The sequence below is a fragment of the Coenobita brevimanus genome, chromosome 26 (assembly GCF_032717465.1).
Source record: "Coenobita brevimanus isolate Jiangsu-jjx chromosome 26, ASM3271746v2, whole genome shotgun sequence".
NCBI lineage: Eukaryota > Metazoa > Arthropoda > Malacostraca > Decapoda > Coenobitidae > Coenobita > Coenobita brevimanus.
The window spans coordinates 7,106,144-7,132,685 of NC_136979.1; the positions used below are offsets into that span (position 1 = coordinate 7,106,144).

Sequence of the window (26,542 nt, forward strand, 5' to 3'; positions counted from 1 at the left end):
TACAGGGGTGGCTAAATATAGTCCTTGTCCCTAACTATGTCATTCATTCACTCACTCACCCACAGACTTGCTATACTTTCTTAAAAAACTGAGTCAAGGCCTTATGAGAGGAGTGTAGGGATTTATTTATTTATTTATTTTTTTTATTCCCCCCCCCCCACAATGGCAGACCTTCCACAGGCCAGGCCTCGGGCAGGGTGTACCCTCCATAGGGGTGGCAATCCCAGGTGTCCCACCCAAAACTGTTAGACATGGCCAGTTTTTTTATCCATCCATCCATCATCCAATCCTACATTGCCCCATGAGGAGCGTAGGAGCCCGGGGCTAAGCAGTTGGTCCCGGCATTTAAGATGAGAGTGACCAGCCTTACTCATCCCTGAGTGGCATTACATGAGCAATCAACCCCAACCACCCCTTGGATATAAACCTTCACTGGTTCAATCTGACTGGAGTGCAATAATTACTCACTAAACCACCAGGCGCCAAAATTTGGTTATATGGTTACCACCCAGCATAGTAAATGGTTTCCTGGTGTACAGGAAGCCATTTGGCTTGTCACTCAGTGTAGAGTCACCCACAGGCAGAAGGAAGAGGAAAGAATGAAGGAAAGAAAGACAGAAGAGGAAGTGAATAGTTACCCGTAGGCAGAAGGACAACTATACACTTCCTCTTCTGTCTTTCTTTCCTACATTCTTTCTGCTTCCTTCTGCCTGTGGGTGACTCTACACTGAGTGACAAGCCAAATGGCTTCCTGTACACCAGGAAACCATTTACTATGCTGGGTGGTAACCATATAACCAAATTTTGGAGCCTGGTGGTTTAGCGTGTAATTATTGCGCTCCAATCGGATTGAACCGGTGAAGGTTTATATCCAAAGGGTGGTTGGGGTTGATTGCTCATGTAATGCCACTCTGGGATGAGTGAGGCTGGTCACTCTCATCTTAAATGCTGGGACCAACTGCTTAGCCCCGGGCTCCTACACTCCTCATGGGGCAATGTAGGATTGGATGATGGATGGATGGATAAAAAAACTGGCCATGTCTAACAGTTTTGGGTGGGACACCTGGGATTGCTACCCCTATGGAGGGTACACCCTGCCTGAGGCCTGGCCTGTGGAAGGTCTGTCACTGTGAAAAAAAAAAAAGTTTTTTTAACTTGGGAAAAATTTTTGCACAATAGCAGAGCTTTACTCATGCCCAAGTTATATGCATGGTGGGACCCCTGAGGTGCCACTCATGGTTTTCAATCTAACTCATTATGCAAAGTTATTAACTGATGAATGGGAAATTTTGCATATTGATAGTTTTTCACCGAAACTTTGTTTTAAGAAGGGTGAAACCACTGAGGGTTACCCCTCACTGGGGAAAATGTGGACCCAGAGGTCCTGGCAGTTATGCACAGCCACAGTCTTTAACCGGGAAGACAAAATTTTGTACATTGGTAGCAAAATGGTAAATTTTCACTGGTACCACATTTTAGCCAAGGTGAGACCCCTAAAGGCCACACCCCAGAGAGGGTTCTCAGGGGTCAGTGCCAAAGCATTTAAGCATGGTCATAAGTTTTAACTTAGGAACATTAAATTTTGCATACTACTACATGTTCACCCTGGCCACATTTCTGGCAGGGTGGGACCCTTCATGGCCACCCCCATGGGTGGGGTTGCTCCCACAGGGAGGAAATCACCCCCCCCCTGGGGGTAGGGGGGTTTTCAAGAATACTCCCCCAGTATCCCTGCTTGTCGTAAAAGGCGACTAAAAGGGTTGGAGGAGGGTTAGTGCCCCTCCCCGGAAAACAACTAACTAAAAAAACAAACAAGAAGCCTCGGACAAGGGCTGACCAAACAATGACGACCCAGGACCGGACAAAGGACTTGGTAATGAGTACATGGAATGTAAGAGGAGCGAATGATGAGGTGAAAGAGAGAGAGATTGTCCAGGTGCTTGAGGATGCGAAAGTGGATGTATGTGGAATAACTGAAACAAAATGGAGAGGAGAAAGTGTGAGAGAATGGGAGTATGGATGGGGTATATGTGCAGGAGTAGATGAGAATGAGAGGGCAAAGGAAGGAGTGTGTATAGTTGTGAGTAAAAGATGGAAGAAGAGCATAAGACAGTATGGATCAGTTGGGTCAAGGATTGTGTGGGTAAAGTTGAAAGTTGGAATACAAATGTGGGCGATTGTGTGTGTGTATGCGCCAACGCAAGATCGTGCTAGAAGAGTGAGAGAAGAGTTCTGGACAAATGTGGAAGTGTGCATGGAAAAGTTTGGAAGGAATGAGAGAGTGTTTTTGATTGGTGATATGAATGGTAAAGTTGGGAATGTGAAGGTGGATGGAATAGTTGGTGAGTGGGGTGTGCCTGCTGAGATAGATGAGAATGGGAGTGCGTTAGTGGACATTTGTGCTGGGAGGGGGTTGGTGATAGCCAATACCCTCTTCAGGTATAAAATGATCCACAGGTACACATGGCGAGTGATGAGAAGGGTGGGTGGTGAACTGAATGAAAGGAAGGCAATGATTGATTATGTGTGTGTGGATGAAAGGATGCGAAGATGTGTAAAGGATGCAAGAGTGTATAGAGGTTGGGGGAGTGGACTTTCTGACCACTACTTGGTGGTGGCCAGAATTAGGATGCAAGTAAGATGGAGGAATAGAAGAAGGGAAAGACGAGAGGAAGTAGTTGCAAGGAGAGTGGAAAGGTTACAAGAGGATGAGAAAAAGGCAGAGTATAAGAGAGAAGTGGAGGAACGATTGGGCAAATATGAATTGGAGCAGATGGGAGACGTGGAACGTATGTGTAAGATATTTACAGAAGAAATATGTGCAGCATGTGATGTGGTGTGTGGAAGGAAGAGAAAACGGAGGGGGGTGCAAGGAACAGCGTGGTGGACTGAAGAGGTGAAACAGGCTGTGGTACAAAAGAAGAAAGCATACAATGAATGGATGAGAAATAGGGGCGTGGAAGAAGTTGAGAGACGGAAGAGAGAGTTATATGTGGAAAGGAAGAGAGAGGTGAAAAGATTAGTAAGAGAGAGTAAGAAGAGAGTGGATGAGGAATTTGGAAGGAATTTGAGTGTAAAGTGGAGGGACTGTAAGAAAATGTTCTGGAGAGAAGTGAAAAGAGTAAGACAGGGTGGAAGTGAAGTTAGCAGGGGAGTGAAAGATAAAAATGGTAGATTACTAGTGGAGAAGGAAGAAAAAGTGAGCAGCTGGAGAGAACACTTTAAGGAATTGTTGAACGTAGAGGATGGAAGTAATGCGAGTATAAGTGGCTGGGGAATGGCTGGGAGAAGGAGGGAGGTGAGAAGACAGGAAGAAATCAGTAGGATAGAAGTTGTGGAAGCAAAGAAGAAAGTTAAATCGGGGAAAGCCCCAGGAATTGATGGAGTGTGTGGTGAAATGCTGAAGCATGAGGGAGAGATAGTAGTAGAATGGATGTGGAAGATGTGCAGATTGGCCTGGGAGGAAGGTAGAGTCCCGGAGGATTGGAAGTCAGGTAAAATTATTCCCTTGTACAAAGGAAAAGGGGAAAAAGAAGTGTGTGGTAATCATAGGGGCATTTGTCTTCTTAGTATAATAGGAAAAGTGTATGGTAGGATACTTATAGACAGAGTTAGAGAAAGAACAGAGAAATTAGTTGGAGAAGAACAGGGAGGCTTTAGGAAGGGAAGATGTTGTGTAGATCAGATATTCATTCTTAGATCTTTAGTGGAAAAGTTTCTAGAGAAGGGAAAGAAGTTGTATGCGGCTTTCATGGATTTGGAGAAAGCATATGACAGGGTGGATAGACAAGGATTGTGGAAAGTGTTAAGAATATATGGAGTAGATGGGAAGTTGTTGAATGCTGTGAAGAGTATGTACGATGGTGCGAAGGCTGCAGTGCGTGTGGATGGTGAACTAAGTGAATTTTTCTCTTTGAAAGTTGGTTTGAAACAGGGATGTGTCATGTCTCCATGGTTGTTCAATCTGTACATGGATGGGGTAATAAAAGAGGTACAAGGTAGGGTAGTGGATGTTGGAGTGGCCCTGGTGAGAGAGGATAGTGTTTGGAAACTCCCTGTACTGTTGTTTGCAGATGATACTGTGTTGTTGAGTGAAGACGAAGGGGAGCTGCAAGGCTTGGTGGATGAGTTTGGGACAGTGTGTAAGAAACGGAACCTAAAGGTGAATGTAGGGAAGAGTAAAGTGATGGTCTTTGAGAGAGGTGAAGTTAGTGAATGTACAGCGAGGTTGGATGGTGAGGAATTGGAAAATGTGAGTACGTTTAAGTATTTGGGTAGTGTGATGAGTAAGGATGGAGGTTTGGAGGGTGAAGTGCTTGAAAGGGTACAGCAGGGAAGAAAGGTTGCTGGTTCCTTGAAAGCAGTGATAAGAAACAGGGAAGTGAGCATGGAAGTGAAAAAGTTACTACATGACAGTATTGTGATACCAACTCTAACGTACGGAAGTGAAGCTTGGACATTGTTGGAAGGACACAAGTCAAGAGTGAGAGCAGTGGAAATGAGTTATTTAAGAGGAGCCTGTGGAGTCACGTGGAGAGACAGGCTGACGAATGAGGATATAAAGGAGCGTTGTGGTGTGGATGTGGATGTGATAGGAAGCGTTATGAGGAACACACTGAGGTGGTTTGGCCATGTGGAGAGGATGGAGGGTGAAAGACTGACGAAGAGAGTGTATGTGAGTGAGGTGGAGGGGGGAAGAGGGAGGGGGAGGCCGAGGATGAGATGGAGGGATGGGGTGGAGAGGTATATGAGAGAGGGGGGTGTGAGTTGGGAGCAGGGCAGTGAAATGGCGGGGGACAGGGCGACTTGGAGGCGATTTGTTTGTGGCCACCCCAAACGGGATTGAGGCGTCTGGCAATAGATAGATAGATAGATAGTAAACCTTCATTTGGACTAGTTTATATAGGGTGGGACCTGTGGGGTTTGCTCCTCCACCTCCCCCATAAATAATTACAGTGTACTGTACTTCTTTCCCCTGACAATATTGCAGGGGTGGATGCTATCAGGGGTTTCCTGTTTTGCTTTTAATGCAAAGAATAATATGACAGATATGAGAAAATATGACAGATGCAAGGTTCTTTCTCTTCTTGTCTCTAAAATAGTTTTACAAATAACTATCAAAACTTTTCAATTGATGTACAGTCACCTTCTGGTACCACTGCATCAATGAATGGATGGTGAGTGTCCCCACCTTTTTTTCTTTTTTTTTGTGAGGAAGAAGGAACCAAAGGCCATGAGCCCGCAGTAACAGTTCCCTCCAAGAGAAAAACAAAATACAATAGAGACCCAAATTCAAGATCCGATCACTTACCACCCTCTAAATTTGCTTCACACACTGCAATTAATATAATACCATCATTGCAAAGCTAAGTTTCCCATACAGTTCTAACATGATTCCTTCTCATTCCTACATCTACTGTTTTAATATATATTTTACAGCACCAGTCAGACAATTAATAAATAATCATGTGAAAACTGCTAAACCCTACCTAATCCTTTTCTATTAACCTCTAGGTAACCGAAAAAAGAATGCATGCCATACATTTGTAGCAATTATGACAGTAGACTTTCATAAATTCTATCAATGTATGGTACTCTTGCGTGTAAGATGGATGTGTGCGATGCACAGAGAGCCCCACCTTACACTTGTGTGGATAATCTTCATGACATTTGAGGAATTCAGGCCATCCCTTCTCCTGCTCCACCAGGCGACAAGGACCCCGGGTCATGAAGCACATCTCCTGCAATAAAAGAGAAGACTGAATATAGGGCCATCAAATCAATGCTGGTAACTGTAAACACACATTTTTTGATGAACATCTCTACAGTACTATACACTGTACAGGTACAGTACTCACAACAATATGTTTCTGATAAATTTTTAATGATATGTGTGTGTGCGTGCATGCATATGTCTGTGTGTGTCACAGAAGGGCAGAGAGAACCAAATGTAAGCAAGCAAGAAAAATGAGGCCAATGAAAAATGTTGGATACCTCTACAACCTGCTGAAATGTTATGGCCACATACATAAAATGGGTGTGATTAAGGTGTAGAAAGAAATATATCTGCATTGCCTGTCAGTGAATTTATAGGCAGGAGGTAGTATGAATGGTCAAGAAGAAAAATGTTTGGTTTAGTACGAAAATGTTAGTGGTAGGTGTGTGTGTTCACCATCCACTCACTTGATGTAGTGCTGCTCTCGGGTGACTGCCGTTTCCTCTCTTCCTTCCTTCCTCTTCTGTCTTTCTTTCCTTTTTTCTTTCCTCTTCCTTTGGTCTATGGGTGACTATACACTGAGTGACAAGCCAAATGGTTTACTGTACACCAGAAAACCACTTACGATACTGGGTGGTAACCATATAACCAAACTATGATGACAGGTGGTTTAGAGGGTAATAAAGGTGCTCTAACCAGATTGAGCCAGTGTAGATTTATACTGAAGGGGTGGTTGGGGCTTATCGTTCATCTAATGCCACTCAGGGATGTGTGAGGCTGGTCACTCTGATCTTATATATCAAGACCAACTTACCTAGCCCTAGGCTCCTATGCTCCTCATGGGGCAACACAGCATTAGATGTATGTATGTACGTATGTATGTATTTTTTAAAATGCGAGAAAACAGGAATGGAAACCAAAGAGGTACTAGTGGAAGATAAAATGGATGGAAGAAGTGTGCATGGAGATACACACATGACAAAGGCTGCACTCCTTTAACTTGACAGTCAATTGAATGGTCTCTAAGGTTCAAGTGTTGCAAAAGCAGCTTACTCAAGTGAGGCAGCTACTGTACACAATTTTAACATACATCTGGAAAGTGAAGCTGAGAATTTAGAAGACATTATTAGTGAATGTATAGCCCATTTAAGTGGGCAGTAATGATAGTTCACCTACTTTTGTACTTTCCTGTTCCTATTCCTGGACACTACCCATTCTATTCATTAGTGGAAAAAAGATTAGGATGATGATCATGAATGATGAACATTAACATATCTTCATATAACTAAACTAATTTGCTATATCCCTGTGATCAATCTTACAAATGATCACAAACTCTTAATATACATGGTGTCATCTGACACCACACCCTTACATGTGATGGAAGTTCAATTGATGAATTGTCACAGCGAGGAAAGAACACAGCACACAAAAGAGGCTGCACCACTGCCCAGCACCGTGGAATATTACGCAGCGATGACCACATCTCTAAATGCTCCTGAAAATTTTGAATCATGTTAACAAAAGTTTACTTACTTGAATACCCTTTGGAAAATTGTTGCACTCCTTGCTGTACTTCTCATAGGTAGTCTTTGTCATAACTATGCTTCAAAATATTAACTTCTTCCATACATATGATACAAAAAACTAAGTGAAGCTAGCAAATCGGCTTGTAAAGGATATTCATGCAATGTCATCAAACCTAAGGTCCGTCACGATGGAGGGAACAAACAGCATGCAAACGTAACTGCTTAACAGTAGTCTCTCATTCTCTGCATGAAAAGGTGAGTTCTTATAGCTTCCATAGTTACCACAAGTGCTCCCGCGGAGGGCTCTCGTGCTGCGCACTCGCTTTCTCATGCTTCGCATTCATTTCCTCGTGCTTCTCACTCATTTCCTCGTGCTTTGCGATCATTTCAGGTAATCCAAGTCACGTTTATATAAAGCCATCAAAAACTCTACGGTGAACACAACCTTAATTTCAGGCACTCAGCCGGGAGCAGCGTTTTTTGGTCAAACTTTGATCGTTTATTAAATACAGTAAAAGTTTTTCAATTGTGATGGGACCAAGTTTTTTCACATCAGCTAATCTTTTGCAATTTTTGTGCCAATTTTGGTGCAATTTGAATGTGTAGTTTCGACTGCCCAAAATACACACACACACAGACACACATGGCTAATGCTATAGTACGTTAGATGAAAGGCAGGATCAAGAGAAATACCAAAGGTAGTCTGAAAACGGAGAAAAAAATAAGAAAATAAAACTGAGTGAGGATAAGTGATGCCTAAGGCTTGTTCAGCTGAATCAAGTCCCAAAGGAAACCATACATACACACATATATAATCTAATCCAGTGTTTCCTCATGAGGAGAGTAGGAGCCTTGGGCTAGGAAAGTTGGTCTTGACATTTAAGATGAGAGTGACCAGCCTAACTCATCCCTGACTGGCGTTACATAAGCAAAAAACTCCAACCATCCCTTGGATATAAACCTGCACCGGTTCAATCCAACTGGAGCACCTTAATTACCCACTAAACCACCAGGTGCCATAATTTGGTTATACAGTTACTACCCAGCACAGTAAATGATTTCCTGGTGCACAAGAAACCATCTGGCATGTCACTCACTGTAGAGTCACCCATAGACAACGAGAAGAGGGGAGAAAGAAGGACGTAAGAGGAAGGATGGAAAGAAGGTAGAAAGGGAAAGAAGGGCAGCCAACGGAGAGCAGCACTACATCGAAACCTCAATAATATCAGGACCTGTTCAGCTCATTCCATCTCTGGTAAGTAACAGTGTTGTTTCCTTTCTATCGTGTTTCCCGCTGAGCAACACAGTAGGCCTGGCACAAAGAGGTTGGTACAGTTGGCAGCACCAATAACTGTTACAGTGACTGGCACAGTTTGGTAGATGTGGCATATGTGTGTTTGTTTACATCATAGATTCAGGGGTATGAATGGGCTGGCAAATCCTCATGTTACATCATATCACAGTATTTGAGATTCTCTGTCCATACAGGCTGAAGTGGTTGGTATTTAATGCATGTGTATACATTTTACACCCATATCGAACATAGCTCCAGTACTCATAACATACATAATTCAGACGAATAATGCACAGTTTGACCCATCCAGTAAGTTTGGTTCAGATTAGACCAAATGTGTTTGAGCTGATCCTGTCCTATAACCATAATTTTACCTTTAACTGTGACCTTGAACTTTAATTGGTTGACTTTGGAATTGAATCTCTACATCCCTGTCATATTCTATACCATTCCACAGTTTTGCTTAATGCTAATACCTGTACAAACTTTTAATCATGCAATGTGACCTTGTCCTCTGAACTAACAGCTTCAGTAGCAATGGCCAACTCCTTGGCTAATCCTTAACCATTCCACAAAGTTTGGTCCACGGTAGATAAGAACTGAGGTAATTATGTTTTTAACACACAGACACATGGGTCAAAAATTGTTCTTGCCCTGTGACCATGACCTTAGATTGTTCTCAACTCAAATCTCTTCCTTCTCGTCACATTCTCGATCCTTCCACAAGTTTGGTTTTAGTCGGATAAAATATTTTCAGGTTGACCTTAGTACAGTACTTTGATCTAACCCTGGGCCTTCATGTGGTTTTCAATAAACAATGTCAATCCCCCTTAACCTCTATGGTTAAAATTGGATAAACTTTTTTTTCATGGAAAGACAGACAACAAGTTAGATAGACATATCACGTTGAACAGAAAATAGAAACCACTCAAAAGTCCCAAATGCAGGTGTAAAGAGTTTATGTTGCCCTACAACACAACCTGACAAAAGAAGTCTTGTAAAATAATAATGAGAAAATGGATGAACCTGTGAAAATGAGTTCTAGAAAGAGTGTTTACATTTGGAAGGGTGTGCAAGACAAATGGAAGTGCTGGAAGGACGAGAGTGAGCAATGATGTAGTAGTGTGAGGAGCAAGACTGTGTCTGAAAGAAGGAGAGGGTAAACAGGAAAAATACTATGCAAGGGAAGGACAGCTTGTGGGGAAAAAAAGGTGAGTGAGAAGGTAACTGAAAACAGGAAGGAAGCATGATGTGTGGCAGTATAATTACTGTGTGCGAAAGAAGAAAGGGGTATGGAAGGATGTAATGAAGGATGCAAGTTTGGGGAGAAAGAAAGAGAGAAGGGGGCGAGGGGATATGTAAGTGTGGATGATGGGATGTATGCATTGCCTCGCAGGTGTCTATGAGGTAGGAGAAGGAATGTGAAGTGTGTGTCAGGGTGAAGGAGAGGGGGGGTTCTTTAATGTGAGAATTAAATTCTTCATCAATTCATTTTTCATATTAACATCATGCATCCCTGATGTTAGAAATAAATTATTTCTTGCACAATTATCCATTAATCGAACCTCAAAGGTAGTTGAGATTCGTTTGAACCCTTTGAACTTCCTCTGCTTCCAAGTCTGACACTGACTGTATATACAAGTGTAATTCTACACGACATGGTAATTTACATAGTAAAACCTTAATGTAACAGACTTCAATATACCGGGATTCACTTTTATCGGAGTTGAGGAGCCGACCAGACTAAACTCTTATATATCGGGAAAAGACCGAGGGCGACGAGTGATATGTGAAATATACAAAGTAAACCTCTTTAGTCTGTAAGATCATAAATAATAAGGTGTATAAAGTGTACAGTACACTACATTATTTGAAAAGTGTTTAAAATCAAGTTGTAACAATAATGTATTTTCTAAGTGCTTCCTCTCTCCCTAGGCTAGAAATGAGTGTGTCTGAACACAGATGTGGTAGTGTATGCAGCTCTCCCGGTCCTCCCTCCATCCCCTCTCTTCTCCCCCCATCCCTCCTCCATCCCAGCTGTGGGGGCTTCTGCCCAGGCACAAAGAAAAAAATTCCACAGCCAAATTTGTCCCCAGAAATTGGTTATATTGGTATACTGTAGATTGTATAATCATCTTCGGTGGTGTTTATACCATAACATAAGCCAATAAAAACACACAAACTATACCATCATCTTTGGTGGTGTTTATACCATAAGATAAGCTAATAAAAACACACAAAACTGACGAATAAAAGTACAGAAATGCAGAGAGAATAAAACTTGTTCAAGTGTAAAAATAGCTTCATATAATTTCCGAACATCCTAGCTCAAAATTTTGCCCACACTGTGCAAGAGCAAAACATATATCTCAACACAAAATTTCATGAGATTTCTTGTGGTGTTTTCGGAATTTCTATATGACCAATAGTTTTTGAGAAAAAAAAAAAAAATCATGGTGGGGATGTGTGTGTGTGTGTGTGTGTGTGTGTGTGTGTGTGTGTGTGTGTGTGTGTGTGTGAGAGAGAGAGAGAGAGAGAGAGAGAGAGAGAGAGAGAGACAGACAGACAGACAGACAGAGAGTGAAGGGGCTATCACACGGGGACTCGTGGACGTCCAAACTGACCGTGGAGGTCCAAATTTGCTGCTGCACAAGGTTCGCAGACGTCCACTGGTGGAAGGCCTCCAGACCCATTCGTGTATGTCCACAATTCCGTAGTCTCCTTCTTCTCTATAGAGTTTATCCGTAGTTGTGGCAAAGTAATGTGTGTCGTCTGCTATCTTCTATCTTTCTATCTATTGCCAGATGCCTTAATCCCTTATATGGGGTGGCCACAACAAATCGCCTCCACGTCACCCTGTCCCCCACCATCTCATTGCCCTGCTCCCAATTCACACCTCCCTCTCTCATATACCTCTCCACTCCATCCCTCACTCCCTACCTCGGCCTTCCCCTCCCTCTCTCCCCCTCCACCTCACTCACATACACTCTCCTCATTAGTCTCTCACTCTCCATCTTCTCCACATGGCCAAACCACCTCAGTGTATTTCACCTAATGCTTCCTATCATATCCACATCTACACCACAATACTCCTTCACATCCTCATTTGTCAGTCTGTCTCTCCATGCGACTCCTCAGGCTCCTCTTAAATAACTCATTTCCACTGCTCTCACTCTTGACTTGGGTCTCTCCAACAACGTCCAAGCTTCACTTCCATACGTCAGAGATGGTATCACAATACTGTCATGTAGTAACTTTTTCACTTTCATGTCCACTTCCCTGTTTCTTATCACTGCCTTCAAGGAACCGGAAACCTTTCTTCCTTGCTGTACACTTTCAAGCACTTCACCCTCCAAACTTCCATCCTTAATCATCACACCACCAAAGTACTTAAACGTACTCACATTTTCTATCTAATTTTACGGTTAATTCAATACCGTTAGTAAAGTTTGTATTATCTGTTTATAAGACTTATGTCTTTCATAACTATGTTAGAAAAATACCTACTGCAAGTCTCTGACTGATTCACCTTACCTGTTGTTGATGATAAACACGTCCTCTGTCAGAGAGTCGGAACAAGTGACCTCCCACTTGCATGGGGTGAACTTGATGAAGAAGAAAAAGGTGGTTGTGGACGTCCACCGTGTGATAGGAAATGGACGTCCAAGCTCAATTTGGATGTCCATTTTGTGCTGCACGCAACTTTCACGGATCTCCGTGTGATACCCGCTTGAGTAAGTGAGAGTGAGAGAGTGGCAGAATGAGTGAGAGAGTGGCAGAATGAGTGAGAGTGAAAGAATGAGTGAGAAAGTGAGAGAATGGGTGAGATGGGGTGGGGAGAGGTATTGGGGCAGTTTGGCTTTCTTGTCTCCCTTCTTGTCCCCTCACCCTCCCCCACTCCTGTTCACCTCCCTCCCCATCCCCCTGCCCTCCTTCACCCGCACTTGTCTCCCTTCCCCACCCCTGCTTGTAACCTTCCCTGTCCCCTCCCCCTCCCCCATTCCCGCTTGTCTTTTTCCCATCCCCCTGCCCTCCTCCATCCCCACATAGCACGTTGCCGCCTGGCACCTGCCTAGCTGTAGCCTGTCAGTTGCACTCCCACCACCTCACCTACCTGCACAAGGTTTGCTGTCTCATTTATTAGTAACAGTATTGTTTATGAGGATAATAATATTACCTATGATGTTTCTGTGTCAGTCTCTGTTGACTGAGTAAGGTATATGAGAGTTTGGGTTTGGGCCTGGAATGCATCTCTGGCTTTTCTTCAGTATCTTATGGGAAAAACTGCTTCGATATGTATACCGGAAAAAGTCTGAGTAAGCAGGGGGGAAGTCCAGATGTCACTTTTACGGGATTTCACTTTTTCGGAATGGCTTCTGCCCCAATTACTCCATTATAGTAAGGTTTCACTGTAATATTACACTTTCATGTTAGTTTTCTTCAGTGCACACCATGCTGTGACCTACTAGCTTATTAACAGGACTTCTGATATCAGTTGCTTCGGTGCACACGTTTCACCTACTGTGGCTAAATCAAGTCCTACACACTCACCAAATGAATATTGTGTACTGTTCATCTAAATTATAAATGTTACGAGTACTGCAGCTAAAATCCATATGGGTGTAATATGCATATGCATTTGTGGTAACCTTATAACCAACCAACATGTGTTCCCTACATGACACCAAGTGGGTTGATGGAGGGTAAGTGCCCCTCCCAGGAAAACAACTAACTAAAAATATGAACAAGAAGCCTCGGACCAGGACTGATCAAAAGATGATGACTAAGGACCAAACAAAGGACATGATACGGATGGCGACGTGGAATGTAAGGGGTGCAAATCATGAGGTGAAAGAGAGATTGTCCAGGTGCTTGAGGATGCGAAAGTGGATGTATGTGGATTAACTGAAATTAAATGGAGAGGTGAGAGTGTGAGAGAATGGGAGTATAGATGGGGTATATGTGCAGGAGTAGGTGAGAATGAGAGGGCAAAAGGAGTGCGTATTGTTGTGAGTAACAGATGGAAGGAGAATATAAGAGAGTATGGATCAGTTGGCTCTAGGATTGTGTGGGTAAGATTGAAAGTTGGACTACAAATGTGGGCAACTGTGTGCATGTATGCGTCAACGCAATATCGTGCAAGCTGAGTGAGAGAAGAGTTCTGGACAACAGTGAAAGTGTGCATGGAAAAGTTTGAAAGGAATGAGAGAGTGTTTTTGATTGGTAATATGAATGGTAAAGTAGGGAATGTGAAGGTGGATGGAGTAGTTGGTGAGTGGGGTGTGCCTGCTGAGATAGATGAGAAAGGCAGTGCTTTAGTGGACATTTGTGCCGGGAAGGGGTTGGTGATAGCCAATACCCTCTTCAGGCACAAAATGATCCACAGGTATACATGGCGAGTGATGAGAAGGGTGGGTGGTGAACTGAATGAAAGGAAGGCAATGACTGATTATGTGTGTGTGGATGAAAGGATGTGTGAGATGTGTAATGGATGCAAGAGCATATAAAGGTTGGGGGAGTGGACTTCCAGAAATAGAAGAAGGGAAGAATGGGAGGAAGGAGTATATGCAAGGAGAGTGGAAAGGTTACAAGAGGATGAGAAAAAGGCAGCATATAAGAGAGAGGTGGAGGAACGACTGGGTAAATATGAATTGGAGCAGATGGGGGACATGGAAGGAGTGTGCAAGATATTCACAGAAGAAATATGTGCAGCATGTGAGGTGGTGTGTGGGATGAAGAGAAGACAGAGGGGTGTGCAAGGAACAGCATGGTGGATTGAAGAGGTGGCACAAAAGAAGAAAGCATATGATTAATGTACAAGAAATAGGGACGTGGAAGAAGTTGAGAGATGGAAGAGAGAGTTATAAGTAGAAAGAATGAGAGAGGTGAAAAGCTTAGTAATAGACAGTAAGAAGAGAAGGGATAAGGAATTTGGAAGGAATTTGAGTGTAAAGTGGAGGGAATGTAAGAAAATGTTCTGGAGAGAGGTAAAGAGAGTCAGACAGGGTGGCAACGAAGTTAGTGGGGAAGTGAAAGATAAAAATGGTAGATTACTAGTGGACAAGGGAGAAAAAGTGAGCATATGGAGAGAACACGTTAAGGAATTGTTGAACATAGAGAATGAAAGTAATGCAAGTATAAGTGGCGGGGGAATGGCTGGGAGAAGGAGGGAGGTGAGAAGACAGGATGAAATCAGCAGGATGGAAGTTGTGGAGCAATGAAGAAAGTCAAAATGGGAAAAGCCCCAGGTATTGGTAGAGTGTGTGGTGAAATGCTGAAGCATGGGGGAAAAATAGTAGTAGAATGGATGTGGAAGATGTACAGATTGGCCCAGGCGCAAGGTAGAGTCCCGAAGGATTGGAGGTCAGGTATAATTATTCCCTTGTACTAAGGGAAAGAGGAAAAAGAAGTGTGTGGTAATCATAGGGGCATTTGTCTTCTTAGTGTAACAGGAAAAGTACACAGCAGGATACTTATTGACAGAGTTAGGGAAAAAATGGAGGAATTAGTTGGAGAAGAACAGGGAGGCTTTAGGAAGGGAAGAGGTTGTGTAGATCAGATATTCATTCTTCGATCTTTAGAGGAAAAGTTTCGAGAGAAGGGAAAGAAATTGTATGTGGCCTTCATGGATTTGGAGAAAGCATATGACAGGGTGGATAGACAAAGGATTGTGGAAAGTATTAAGAATATATGGAGTAGATGGGAAGTTGTTGAATGCTGTGAAGAGTATGTATGAGGGAGCTAAGGCTGCAGTGCGTGTGGATAGTGAACTGAGTGAGTTTTTCTATTTGAAGGTTGGATTGAAACAGGAATGTGTCATGTCTTCATGGCTGTTCAATCTGTATATGGATAGGGTTATAAAAGAGATACAAGGTAGGCCAGTGGATGCTGGAGTGGCCCTAATGGGAGAGGGCTGTGTTTGGAAACTCCCTGTACTGTTGTTTGCAGATGATACTGTCTTGTTAAGTGAAGAAGAAGGGGAGTTGCAAGGCTTGGTGGATGAGTTTGGGAGAGTGTCTAAGAAATGGAATCTAAAGTGTACGTAGGGAAGAGTAAAGTTATGGTCTTCAAGAGAGGTGAAGTCAGTGAATGTACAGTGGGGTTCGATGAGGAGAAAATGGAAAATGTGAGTACGCTTAAGTACTTGGGTAGTGTGATGAGTAAAAATGGAAGTTTGGAGGGTGAAGTGCATGAAAGGGTACAACAAGGAAGAAAGATTGCTGGTCGCTTGAAGGCAGTGATAAGAAACAGGGAAGTAAGCATGGAAATGAAAAAGTTATTACATGACAGTATTGTGATACCAACTGTAATGTATGGAAGTGAAGCTTGGACATTGTTGGATGGGGACAAGTCAAGACTGAGAGCAGTGAAAATGGGTTATCTGAGAGGAGCCTGTGGAGTCACATGGAGAGACAGACTGACAAATGAGGATGTAAAGAAGCATTGTGGTGTGGATGTGGATGTCATAGGAAGCGTTAGGAGAAACACACTGAGGTGATTTGGCCTTGTGGAGAAGATGGAGAGTTAGTGACTGACGAGGAGAGTGTATGCGAGTGAGGTGGAGGGGGAAAGAGGGAGGGGAAGGCCAAGGATGAGATGGGGGGATGGAGTGGAGAGGTATCTGAGAGAGGGGAGTGTGACTTGGGAGCAGGGCAGTGAAATGGCAGGGGACGGGGTGACGTGGAGCCGATTTGTTTGTGGCCACCCGGTATAAGGGATTAAGGCATCTGGCAATAGACTGACAGATAGATAAAGTCACATCAGGAGGTCACTCTCATCTTGAATGTCTGGGGTGAGCAGACTAATCCTGGGCCTCTACACCACTAATGCAGAAATGCTGGATTGGATTATGGAAGGATAGTCACATTTTATGAAGGCCACACACTCATGTACTCTGTACTTCTCTCAGACACTCAATGCACACACTCTATAGCACTAAAAAATAACTCTGTGCATACTCGAATGTATAGCTAATGTACACACTTTCACAGGAGGTAGAGAGGAGCATTCCCATGGTGCTGCCATTGTCCTGGGTGGAGAGAAATAGATGTGCCTCCTGCCCAGGAATGAAATAACCTCATCCTGTCCTGCGTCCTGTGAGGAGGACCCCGGACCAACTGACAGGGTGTCGTCTCCAGCACGAGGGAAACAGTTCCCTACACCAGATTTTTATACGTCAGAAAATGGCTCTCTGGTGGTCACTTCCCTGCTTCTCATACTAGCTGGAGACTGTGAGAGCAATCCTGGACCCTGTTTGCTCCCTATACATCACAAACACAAGACGAACACATGGCCACGTTCAATGAACCTCTTGCAGTGAATGGATCCACATCACATGCACTACAATAACAGATGCCAGACAATGCAAAAAGCACATGGGCATGTGACAGGTGCAACACATCCACTAACACTCCTGTCACACCAAACATAACTCCCCCCAGCCCCTCTCCAATTCACACAACTAGACATCACAACTCAATCCCATCACACAAGTGCTACACCTACAACACAAACACACAGCAAAAGCACACAGCTTTAATCACACAAACAAATTAGCTATAGTTGAATGCTGAAGGTAAAAAATAAATAAATAACAATAATTTCATGACCATGACATACAAGGCCCTCCTGCAAAAAAAAAAAAAAAAAAAAAAACTGACACATACAAAACAGATCACAAAAATGAGACACTACTCACACATCTGCTCTGACAGAACTGAGGGCCATGGAGAAGACTTCCCTACATACATTCACCAATCAATCCTCCACAAAAACACAACACAAACAAGGAGACCTCATTACATATATTCACCTATCAAACCTTCGCAAAGACACAACACAAACAACTAAATCGCTTTTTCAGATTGATACGACATTAGAAATACAATTAATAAAAGTTAAATCTGGTCATAAGCAAGAAAAAAACATTTATGGTTGGTGGAGGCACTCACCATTCACTCACTCAATATAGTGCTGCTCTCGGGTGCCTGCCCTTTCCTCCCTTCCTTCTTTCCATCCTTCCTTTTCTGTCTTTCCTTCATTCTTTCCCCTTCCTTCTGCCTAAGGATGACTCTTACACTCAGTGACAAGCCGAATTGTTTCCTGTACACCAGGAAACCATTTACTATGCTGGGTGGTAACCATATGGCCAGATTATGGTTCCTGGTGGTTTAGTGGGCAATTAAGGGGCTCCAGTCAGATTGATCTGGCAAAGATTTATATCCAAGGTGTGGTTGGCGTATTGCTCATGTAATGCCACTCAGGGATGAGTGAGGCTGGTCACTCTCATCTTAAATGTCAGGACCAACTTGCCTAGCCCCGAGATCCTACGCTTCTCATGGGACAACACTGGATTAGATGATGAATGAATCTTTCACAATTCTCATGGGGCAAGAACTGTGCTTCTGTGCTTACACCCTGCCTATGCAAACTCTTTCACCTTTGTCTGTCAACTTGTACCTTTCCTTCTTGCTGGAAATTTGCTCTCATTCAGCCAGTCCCAAAGAAGGGTGACCACTCCCAACCCTCCAACTATCGTCCAATTGCTTTAACATCCTGTAATTCAAAAGTTTTCGAGTCAATTCTCAATAGAAAAATTTTAAGGCATCTTTCCTATCACAACCTTCTTTCTGATTGTCAGTATGGGTTCCGTCAAGGATGCTCCACTGGTGATCTTCTCACCTACCTTTCAGACTCCTGGTCATCCTCCTTTCGGGACGAAAGCTTTGCCATTGCACTTGACATCTCAAAGGCTTTCGATCGAGTCTGGCATGAATTTTTAATTTACAAACTGCCCTCCTTACGGTTTCTATCCTTCTATCTGTGCCTTCATCGCTAGCTTCCTTTCTGGTCGTTCTAAAGCCGATGTTGTAGACGGCCATCGTTCTTCTCCTAGATCTATCAACAGTGGTGTTCCTCAGGGCTCTGTCCTATCACCAACTCTCTTCCTATTATTCATCAATGACCTTCTAAGCTGTACGTCTAACCTTATCCACTAATACACTGATGACTCCACCCTTCACCTTTCCATTTGGTTCCCGCAATGCCCATCTCAGCAGTTACTTCAACAAACAAGGGATGAGGCTATGGCACACCTAATGTCTGACTTGGCTCGTATCTCTGGCTGGGGTAAAAATAATCTTGTTGTTTTTAATGCATCTAAGACTCAGTTCTTACACCTATCAACCCGTCAAAATTTTCCACAGGTATACCCACTAATGTTTAAGAATATTCAGCTTAATACTACATCATCCTTGAACATGCTTGGGGTTTCATTTACTCGGGACTTATCTTGGAAAGATCATATTACATCTCTTGTAAAATCTACTTCCAAGAGATTGGGTGTGCTAAGAAGACTCTGTTCTTTCCTTACCCCTGCACAGTTGTTGACTCTATACAGGGGTTTTATCCGCCCCTGTGTGAAGTACAACTCTCATGTGTGGGGAGGTTCCCCACATACACCTCTTCTCAATAGGGTGGAGTCAAAGGCTTTTCATCTCATTAACTCTCCTCCTCTTACTGACACTCTTCAACCATTGTCTCTTCACCGCACTGTTGCATCTTTATCTCTTTTCTATCGCTACTTTAATGGTCACTGCTCCTCTGAACCGTCTGCATGCATTCCTCCACCTCTACGACGGGCGCGTAGCACCCATCCAGCAGCAAACTCTCATCCCTTTTCTGTCCAATTCTCTAATGCAAGAGTTAACCGTCACTCCCAGTCCTTCATTTATGCAACAGGTCAACTCTGGAACTGTCTCCCTCTGTCTGTATTTCTTGCTGCCTATGATCTCCAGTATTTCAAACGCAGAGTGTTCAGGCATCTCGAAATGAATGAATCTTGAATTTGGCTCTATCTTGTATTTTGTTTTTCTCTTGGAGGGAACTCTTATTGCGGGCTCATGGCCTTTGGTTCCTTCTTCCTTCCGTTAAAAAAAAAAAAAAAAAAAAAAAAAAAAAAAGAGGTTTGGATGGATGGATGGATGAACGTTTACATTCCCCCCGACACCTCCCATGCCCCATGCCTCTTAAAACAGACATCTAACTCATCACTACTGGAGACTTAATGCAAAAAACACTGCCTGGTACAAACATTTTCAAAACAATGACCGAGGTCTTGACATTGCTTCATAACTCAACAAGAGGCACATTCTCAATGATACCTCAATCTTCATCCTACACCAGGCAAGCTGAACCCCCTCCTCCCTAAACATCACATTCTGTTCACCAACACTTGCACTCAATACCACCTAGTGAGAGGAATCCAAAATCACTACAGATCATCTCCCTACCATTAACACCATACGAACATTACTACATCCAAACTAAAGCAATTATGTCTCACACACATACTACAAGAAAGTAGACTAGACAGAATTCACAAAAGAAACACACAACAACACCTCAGCACATTAAACAACACACCCATCACCAAGATTAATAATCACATAACAAGGCAACAACATCATACTCAATGCAGACAAACACCATATTCCACAAGGCAACGGGAAACATGGCAACTCAAACTTTACACCAGATATTACCCATTTCATAAGACAAAGCGACAGATTAAAATGTAACTCCCCTCTCCCACACATTCAAGCCACTACCACAAGACTCTAAGAACTAAACAATGAGATCAACTACAAAATTTGTACAAAGAAAACAGAAAACTGGAAGGCCTTTGTAACAAAGCTTAATCATTCCATGGACCACTCATGGTCCTACAAAATACTTAAACATACCACTAAATCACAAACAAGCACTTCAAAGACCCAGGCTGCCACCACAAACATCAAACACATCGCTTCCAACAAAGAACGAGCAAAAATACTTGTGAACCTACTACATACATATAAGTCAATTAACACCAACATACAATGAGTCTGGAAACAATCTTCCCAACACAGGCAGTTCTTTCAATCAGACCACACTGAAATCCCCTTCACTCAAGAATGGAAATGTAATAATATTAAGAAAACCAAGAAATCTACAACAGGGCCACGCGACAGCATCCTGCACCTAAAACATTTAGGGCTAAAGGACATCCAGGCCCTCACAAACATCAGGAACTACCCATAAGCACGCTGTGGCATTCCCAGTATTTGGAAATACTGAACAATTATCACTATACTTCAACCAAACAAGGACCCAATACAAACATTACAGACCCAATACAGACCCATAACATTACTTAGAACACCATCCAGAATAACAAAATGCCTTGTTCTCAACAAAGTCACACCCCATGTCCCCCTTGCTCCTTCACAACATGAATTTGGAGCACTACACTCTACAAACACCTTAATGACCAATTTCACACACCAAGCATCTACTGGCATCAACTCCGGACCACCTGCACAATGCACACTTCTCACAACGTTAGGTATTTTTAAAACCTTCAGTGTCCTCCCCCAGTGCACACTAATCACCAAGATATACAACACAAACATAGAGAACAACACCAAACACTGGCTTGCCAACTGTTTATATGGTAGACAAGCACGTTAAATTCCAAGGCATGTCATAATGAATATGAGACTTCCCTAAAGGAGTTCCTCAGGGTACCATTCCCTCACCCACTCTTCAGTCAAAACATGGATGACATTCCCACACCCAAGCTGCCCACAAACACTTCCCCATGTGCAAATGACATCACCGTAACAATCGCACACCACATTGCAGACACTGCCTGCACCCTGTAACCGGACTGTTTTTACTTCCACATACTGCAGACTTGGGTAACGATAACAGGCTGACAATCACCCCAGTCAAATCGACCACCACACTCATCACCAACAGAAACATGAACACTACACTCTCTTCACATCAAACTTAACAAAGTACATGAGCCACTTCCTCTTCCACCAAGATCCTTGGAGTGACATGTAACACCAGACTCACCTTCAAGAACCTTATACATGACATCAAGAAGCAATGCTCCTGCAGACTCCATGCACTCAGGGCAACCACAGGACCATACTTGAGGCCAACAGAAAGAAACTCTTCTTACTTTACAAATAATACATTAGATCAGTGATATCCTATGCCTCCCTGGCATGGGCTCCCACCCTATCTAATACTCACTACAACGCCTTGCAAACTATAAAGAACAACATCCTATGCATCACCACTGGCTGCACCAAAACCACTTCCACATCTTACTAACATTCTGAAATTAAAGTCCTCCCTGTCAGAGACTACCTTTATAGGAGAGGCACATGGTTTCATGCAGAAGCCTGTGCCAATACACAACATCCCTGCAGAGACACACTACATGCATAAGCACATAAAACAATCACCAAACAAACATTATCAAACCTTCTACAAGAATATCCAACCTCCAGACATTTTAACACTAGCAATGATGAAACACCAAGATACCCACTTCACAAACAGTGTAATACAATACCTCAAGTGAATACTATATCACAGACCCCCTTCCCTGACATCCAACCACTGGAGATGACCTTAAACAGATATGATCATGTTCATGTAGCTAGGTTTGGATCAGGACATCACCCAGCCCTCCTCTGCTACCAGCTTAGATTTGGGAAGAATGGAATCACAGATGACATGTGCTTTCTCACAGAACAGGCCCACACAACAAATATAATGGATCTACTACACAGCATATGCTGAACAAAGACTCTGTAAGGGCAATAGCATACCTATGGTCGACAGGTCTGCTCAATCAGATGGACCAGGGTTGTGTTACAACATATAATAGATGGTCATCTCTGACTCCCTCTACAGGCACACTATGCTTAGAAATAATTTTCTGCACATTCCACCACATAACTACACTCACTGTACTCTCAGACATTCTCTAAAAGCACCCTATGCTCTAGAAATTATTTTATGCATCCTGCACCACATAATTAGTTACACAATGTGCTCCTTTTAAAAACTCTCTACAAATGTTGTATCCCCAAGTAATCATTTTTTGCACACTCCATCCTCACATACTCAGTGCACTGGCAGTGTTCTTGAACAAATATGTTGTGTGTGTGTGACAAGTTTTTTACTCTGGTGACCAGGATATTTCCTATGAATATTAGAGGGACATCCAAAACTGTACCAATAACAGAAACAGTAGACCTTTCATGAATCACTTTGAAAATGCTACAGTGAACAAATGGTCAGACCATACTGTACAGCTAGTAGCTACGTGCTAGTACAAGTAATTACCCTAGCAACAGACTGTGATGGTAGTCCTGTGAGGATGCGGGATGTGTGAGAGTACGGCAGTGGTACACCCAAGCATGTGCGCTCCTCCAGCACCTCACACTCACCCTGGCGCTGGCATGGATCCATCTGTATGTATCAAGTGATACATTACATGAGCATCATCTAATATATAAAATGTGATTAATGTTTTTGCATAAAACAGTGAACCTTCATTATATCAAACCCTTCTATACTAATTTGAGGATATACTGTACAATATCAAACTCTGAGCCTACAAAACAGTCTTCTCATAACCCAAACATAGGTTGGTTTATCATGATGACACTGCCCACCAGTTCAAAAAACCAAGTGAGCAGCTAGTATGCAGGCCACTAGGCAGGAGGCAAAACTGCAGCGCCTCAAGCTTGCTCTGCCCATCACATTTTGAACATTGTTGCCACTGCCACTTTGCCACTTACCAAGCTATTTCTTTCAGTATTGTAGTTTATTATGGGTGCTCACCATCCACTCACTTGATGTTGTGCTGCTTTGGGTATCTGTCCTCTCCTCTCTTCCTTCCTCTTCTGTCTTTCTTTCCTTCATTCTTTCCTCGTCCTTCTGCCTACGAATGACTTTACACTTCCTCCTCTGTCTTTCTTTCCTTCATTCTTTCATCTTTCTTCTGCCTATGGGTGACTACACTGAGTGACAAGCCAAATGCTTTTGTGTACACCAGGAAACCATTTACTATGCTGGGTGGTAACCACATAACCAAATTATGGTGCCTGGTGGTTTAGTGGGTAATTAAGGCACTCCAATCGGATTGAGCCTGTGTTGGTTTATACCCATGGGATGGTTGGGGTTTATTGCTAATGTACTGCCACTCAGGGATGAGTGGGGCTGGTCACTCTCATCTTAAATGTCAGGACCAACTTGCCTAGTCCCAGGTTCCTATGCTCCTCATGGGGTGACACAGGATTAGATGTTAGATGGATGGATGGATTACTAAATTAAAATTTTTAATAATTACCAATACAGTCTGTTTACAGTATTAAGCAACACAGTTTAAGATCCCACAAAAAAATGAGATAACATAGCCGAGAATTAAGCTTTCATTAGATACCAACCAGACAAAAGTTAGCATAAACTGAACCTGGATAAAGGGCAGCAGGGTAATCATGTCTGTCTACATAAATTAAAGTATTTTGGTGTAAATGGCATTAAAACCTTCAAATATTAAACACTGCTGAGAACAGAACATTGCAAGATATTAGAAAATCAAAAAGTGCTGAGAACAGAACATTGTGAAACATTTTAAAATCTTGTAGCATACACTGATTCAATGTTAAATCTAATGAAAATGTATTAACAGCATCAAAGAGCACAAAATTTAGTGTACAATGAGTCCCTTGGTACAGTTGCCTCAAGGAATTCCAATACCTCCTGTCAAGATGTGGCACTCGCGGTAGTAGTGTAAATATCCATGAATGAACAGGCATTCGTGCTGTAGCGATGGAAGCGAGTGGTGGATATGTATGCCAGACGTCATAATGAGTGGCAACATTATGTAAACAGTATAGTGATTACAACATCACCAGAAACCTTCATGATACTTTTTTTGCCTGCATTTATATTCTTATTGGTACAGTATTCTGTATTAACACACGTGTAATAAATGTTTCTGGTGATGTTTTAATAACTCTCCTATTTACATAATACTGCCAGAAATTAAGACATCTGGCATACATATCCACAACTCACATCCGTTGTTACAGTATGAATGCCCATTTATTCATAGATATTTACACTACTACTGCGACGCTGCCACATCTTGACAGGAGGTAACACATGGGGTATAGGAACTCCTTGAGGCAACTGTACCAAAAAATATCATTAAATATGGTTCTCCTCTTCACAAATGCAGATTTCTCTAATTTCAAAACAATCTGCAAAGAGAGGTGTGACTGGAGGCTATACATCACCCCATTATTTAGTCATATGGTTACCATCTAATTATGCAAATGGTTTCCTGGGTTACAAGAAACCATTAGACTTGTCACTCAGTGCACTTACAGGCAGCAGTACATTAAGTGACTGGATGATGGGCATTCCCACCTCTATCGTTTTAATACAGTGAAACACAGTACTTACAATCTGACTCTCATTAAAGCTTCCAGCTAATGTTCCATCTGGTGAGAATGCAAATGATTCTACATCAAATCTCTGATTCACAGCACCATGGCCAGGAATAATATAAGCAGTCTGTGGGGCAGGAGATGAGGTCTGTCTTGACTCTGGCTGACCTTCTTCTCTGTCAACTCTTGAAACCTGGGTGGTACTAGCTGGAGTAAGGTCTGATGCAGCTGGAGTCATGTTTACATTTTGTTCGCACATTCCAGTATCTCTTACTGACATCAACAGCACAGCAACGACACACACATGCAGCCTCATCTTCCTGTAAGGTGAGATTATAATACAGTACCATTCTTTGGGAACATTATAGAAACATTTGGGAGAGAAAGGCATGGAAGAAGATGCTACAACAAATTTTTCAAAGATAAGGAAACACTGACATACAAGCATTAAATGTGCATTATACAGTATATATATACACACACACACATAGACAGATAGATAGATAGATAGATAGATGGATATATATATACATATATATATATATATATATATATATATATATATATATGGATACTTAACACTTTCCACAATCCTTGTCTATCCACCCTGTCATATGAAGACGAAGGGGAGCTGCAAGGCTTGGTGGATGAGTTTGGGAGAGTGTGTAAGAAACGGAATCTAAAGGTGAATGTAGGGAAGAGTAAAGTGATGGTCTTTGAGAGAGGTGAAGTCAGTGAATGTACAGCAAGGTTGGATGGTGAGGAATTGGAAAATGTGAGTACGATTAAGTACTTGGGCAGTGTGATGAGTAAGGATGGAGGTTTGGAGGGTGAAGTGCTTGAAAGGGTACAGCAGGGAAGAAAGGTTGCTGGTTCTTTGAAAGCAGTGATAAGAAACAGGGAAGTGAGGATGGAAGTGAAAAAGTTACTACATGACAGTATTGTGATTCCAACTCTAACGTACGGAAGTGAAGCTTGGACGTTGTTGGAAGGACACAAGTCAAGAGTGAGAGCAGTGAAAATGAGTTTTTTAAGAGGAGCCTGTGGAGTCACATGGAGAGACAGGCTGACGAATGAGGATATAAAGGAGCGTTGTGGTGTGGATGTGGATGTGATAGGAAGCATTATGAGGAACACACTGAGGTGGTTTGGCCATGTGGAGAGGATGGAGGGTGAAAGACTGACGAAGAGAGTGTATGTGAGTGAGGTGGAGGGGGGGAGAGGGAGGGGGAGGCTGAGGATGAGATGGAGGGATGGGTTGGAGAGGTATATGAGAGAGGGGGGTGTGAGTTGGGAGCAGGGGAGTGAAATGGCGGGGGACAGGGCGACTTAGAGGCGATTTGTTTGTGGCCACCCCAAACGGGATTGAGGCGTCTGGCAATAGATAGATAGATAGATATATCGTTTTGTTTTTAAAGGCTCCAACATGCTTGCATGCGTCGGCCCCAGTCACCTAATGGCAGCACTCCATGCTGCATGATCTAATGCAGCCTCCCTGTTCAGTCCCTTAACCCTGAGGTCGCACTTAATGACCTCGTGCCACGTCTTTCTCGGTCTACCCCGCATAACCCCACCCCAAATACAGTATATACAATTCTCACCTTCCTCATCCAATTATCATCCTCCATCCTTTCCACATGCCCAAACCATCTCAATCTACCCCTCCTCATCACAGCACCAATACACTCCAGTCCCATCC

At 42.8% G+C, this 26,542-nt stretch overlaps 1 protein-coding gene across 1 annotated transcript in view; it reads right to left on the reverse strand.

Moving 5' to 3' along the window:
* smo (smoothened, frizzled class receptor) overlaps window positions 1–25,081 on the reverse strand; it is a 174,668-nt gene extending 149,587 nt beyond the window's left edge. Inside the window, exons 1-4 of the mRNA XM_080268125.1 lie at window positions 24,860–25,081; window positions 22,730–22,855; window positions 7,092–7,214; window positions 5,640–5,741 (exon numbers count right to left, since the gene is read on the reverse strand). Of these exons, the coding sequence (XP_080124251.1) occupies window positions 5,640–5,741; window positions 7,092–7,214; window positions 22,730–22,855; window positions 24,860–25,081 (573 nt within the window). The remainder of the gene's footprint in view (window positions 1–5,639; window positions 5,742–7,091; window positions 7,215–22,729; window positions 22,856–24,859) is intronic.
* Window positions 25,082–26,542: the final 1,461 nt, after the last annotated feature.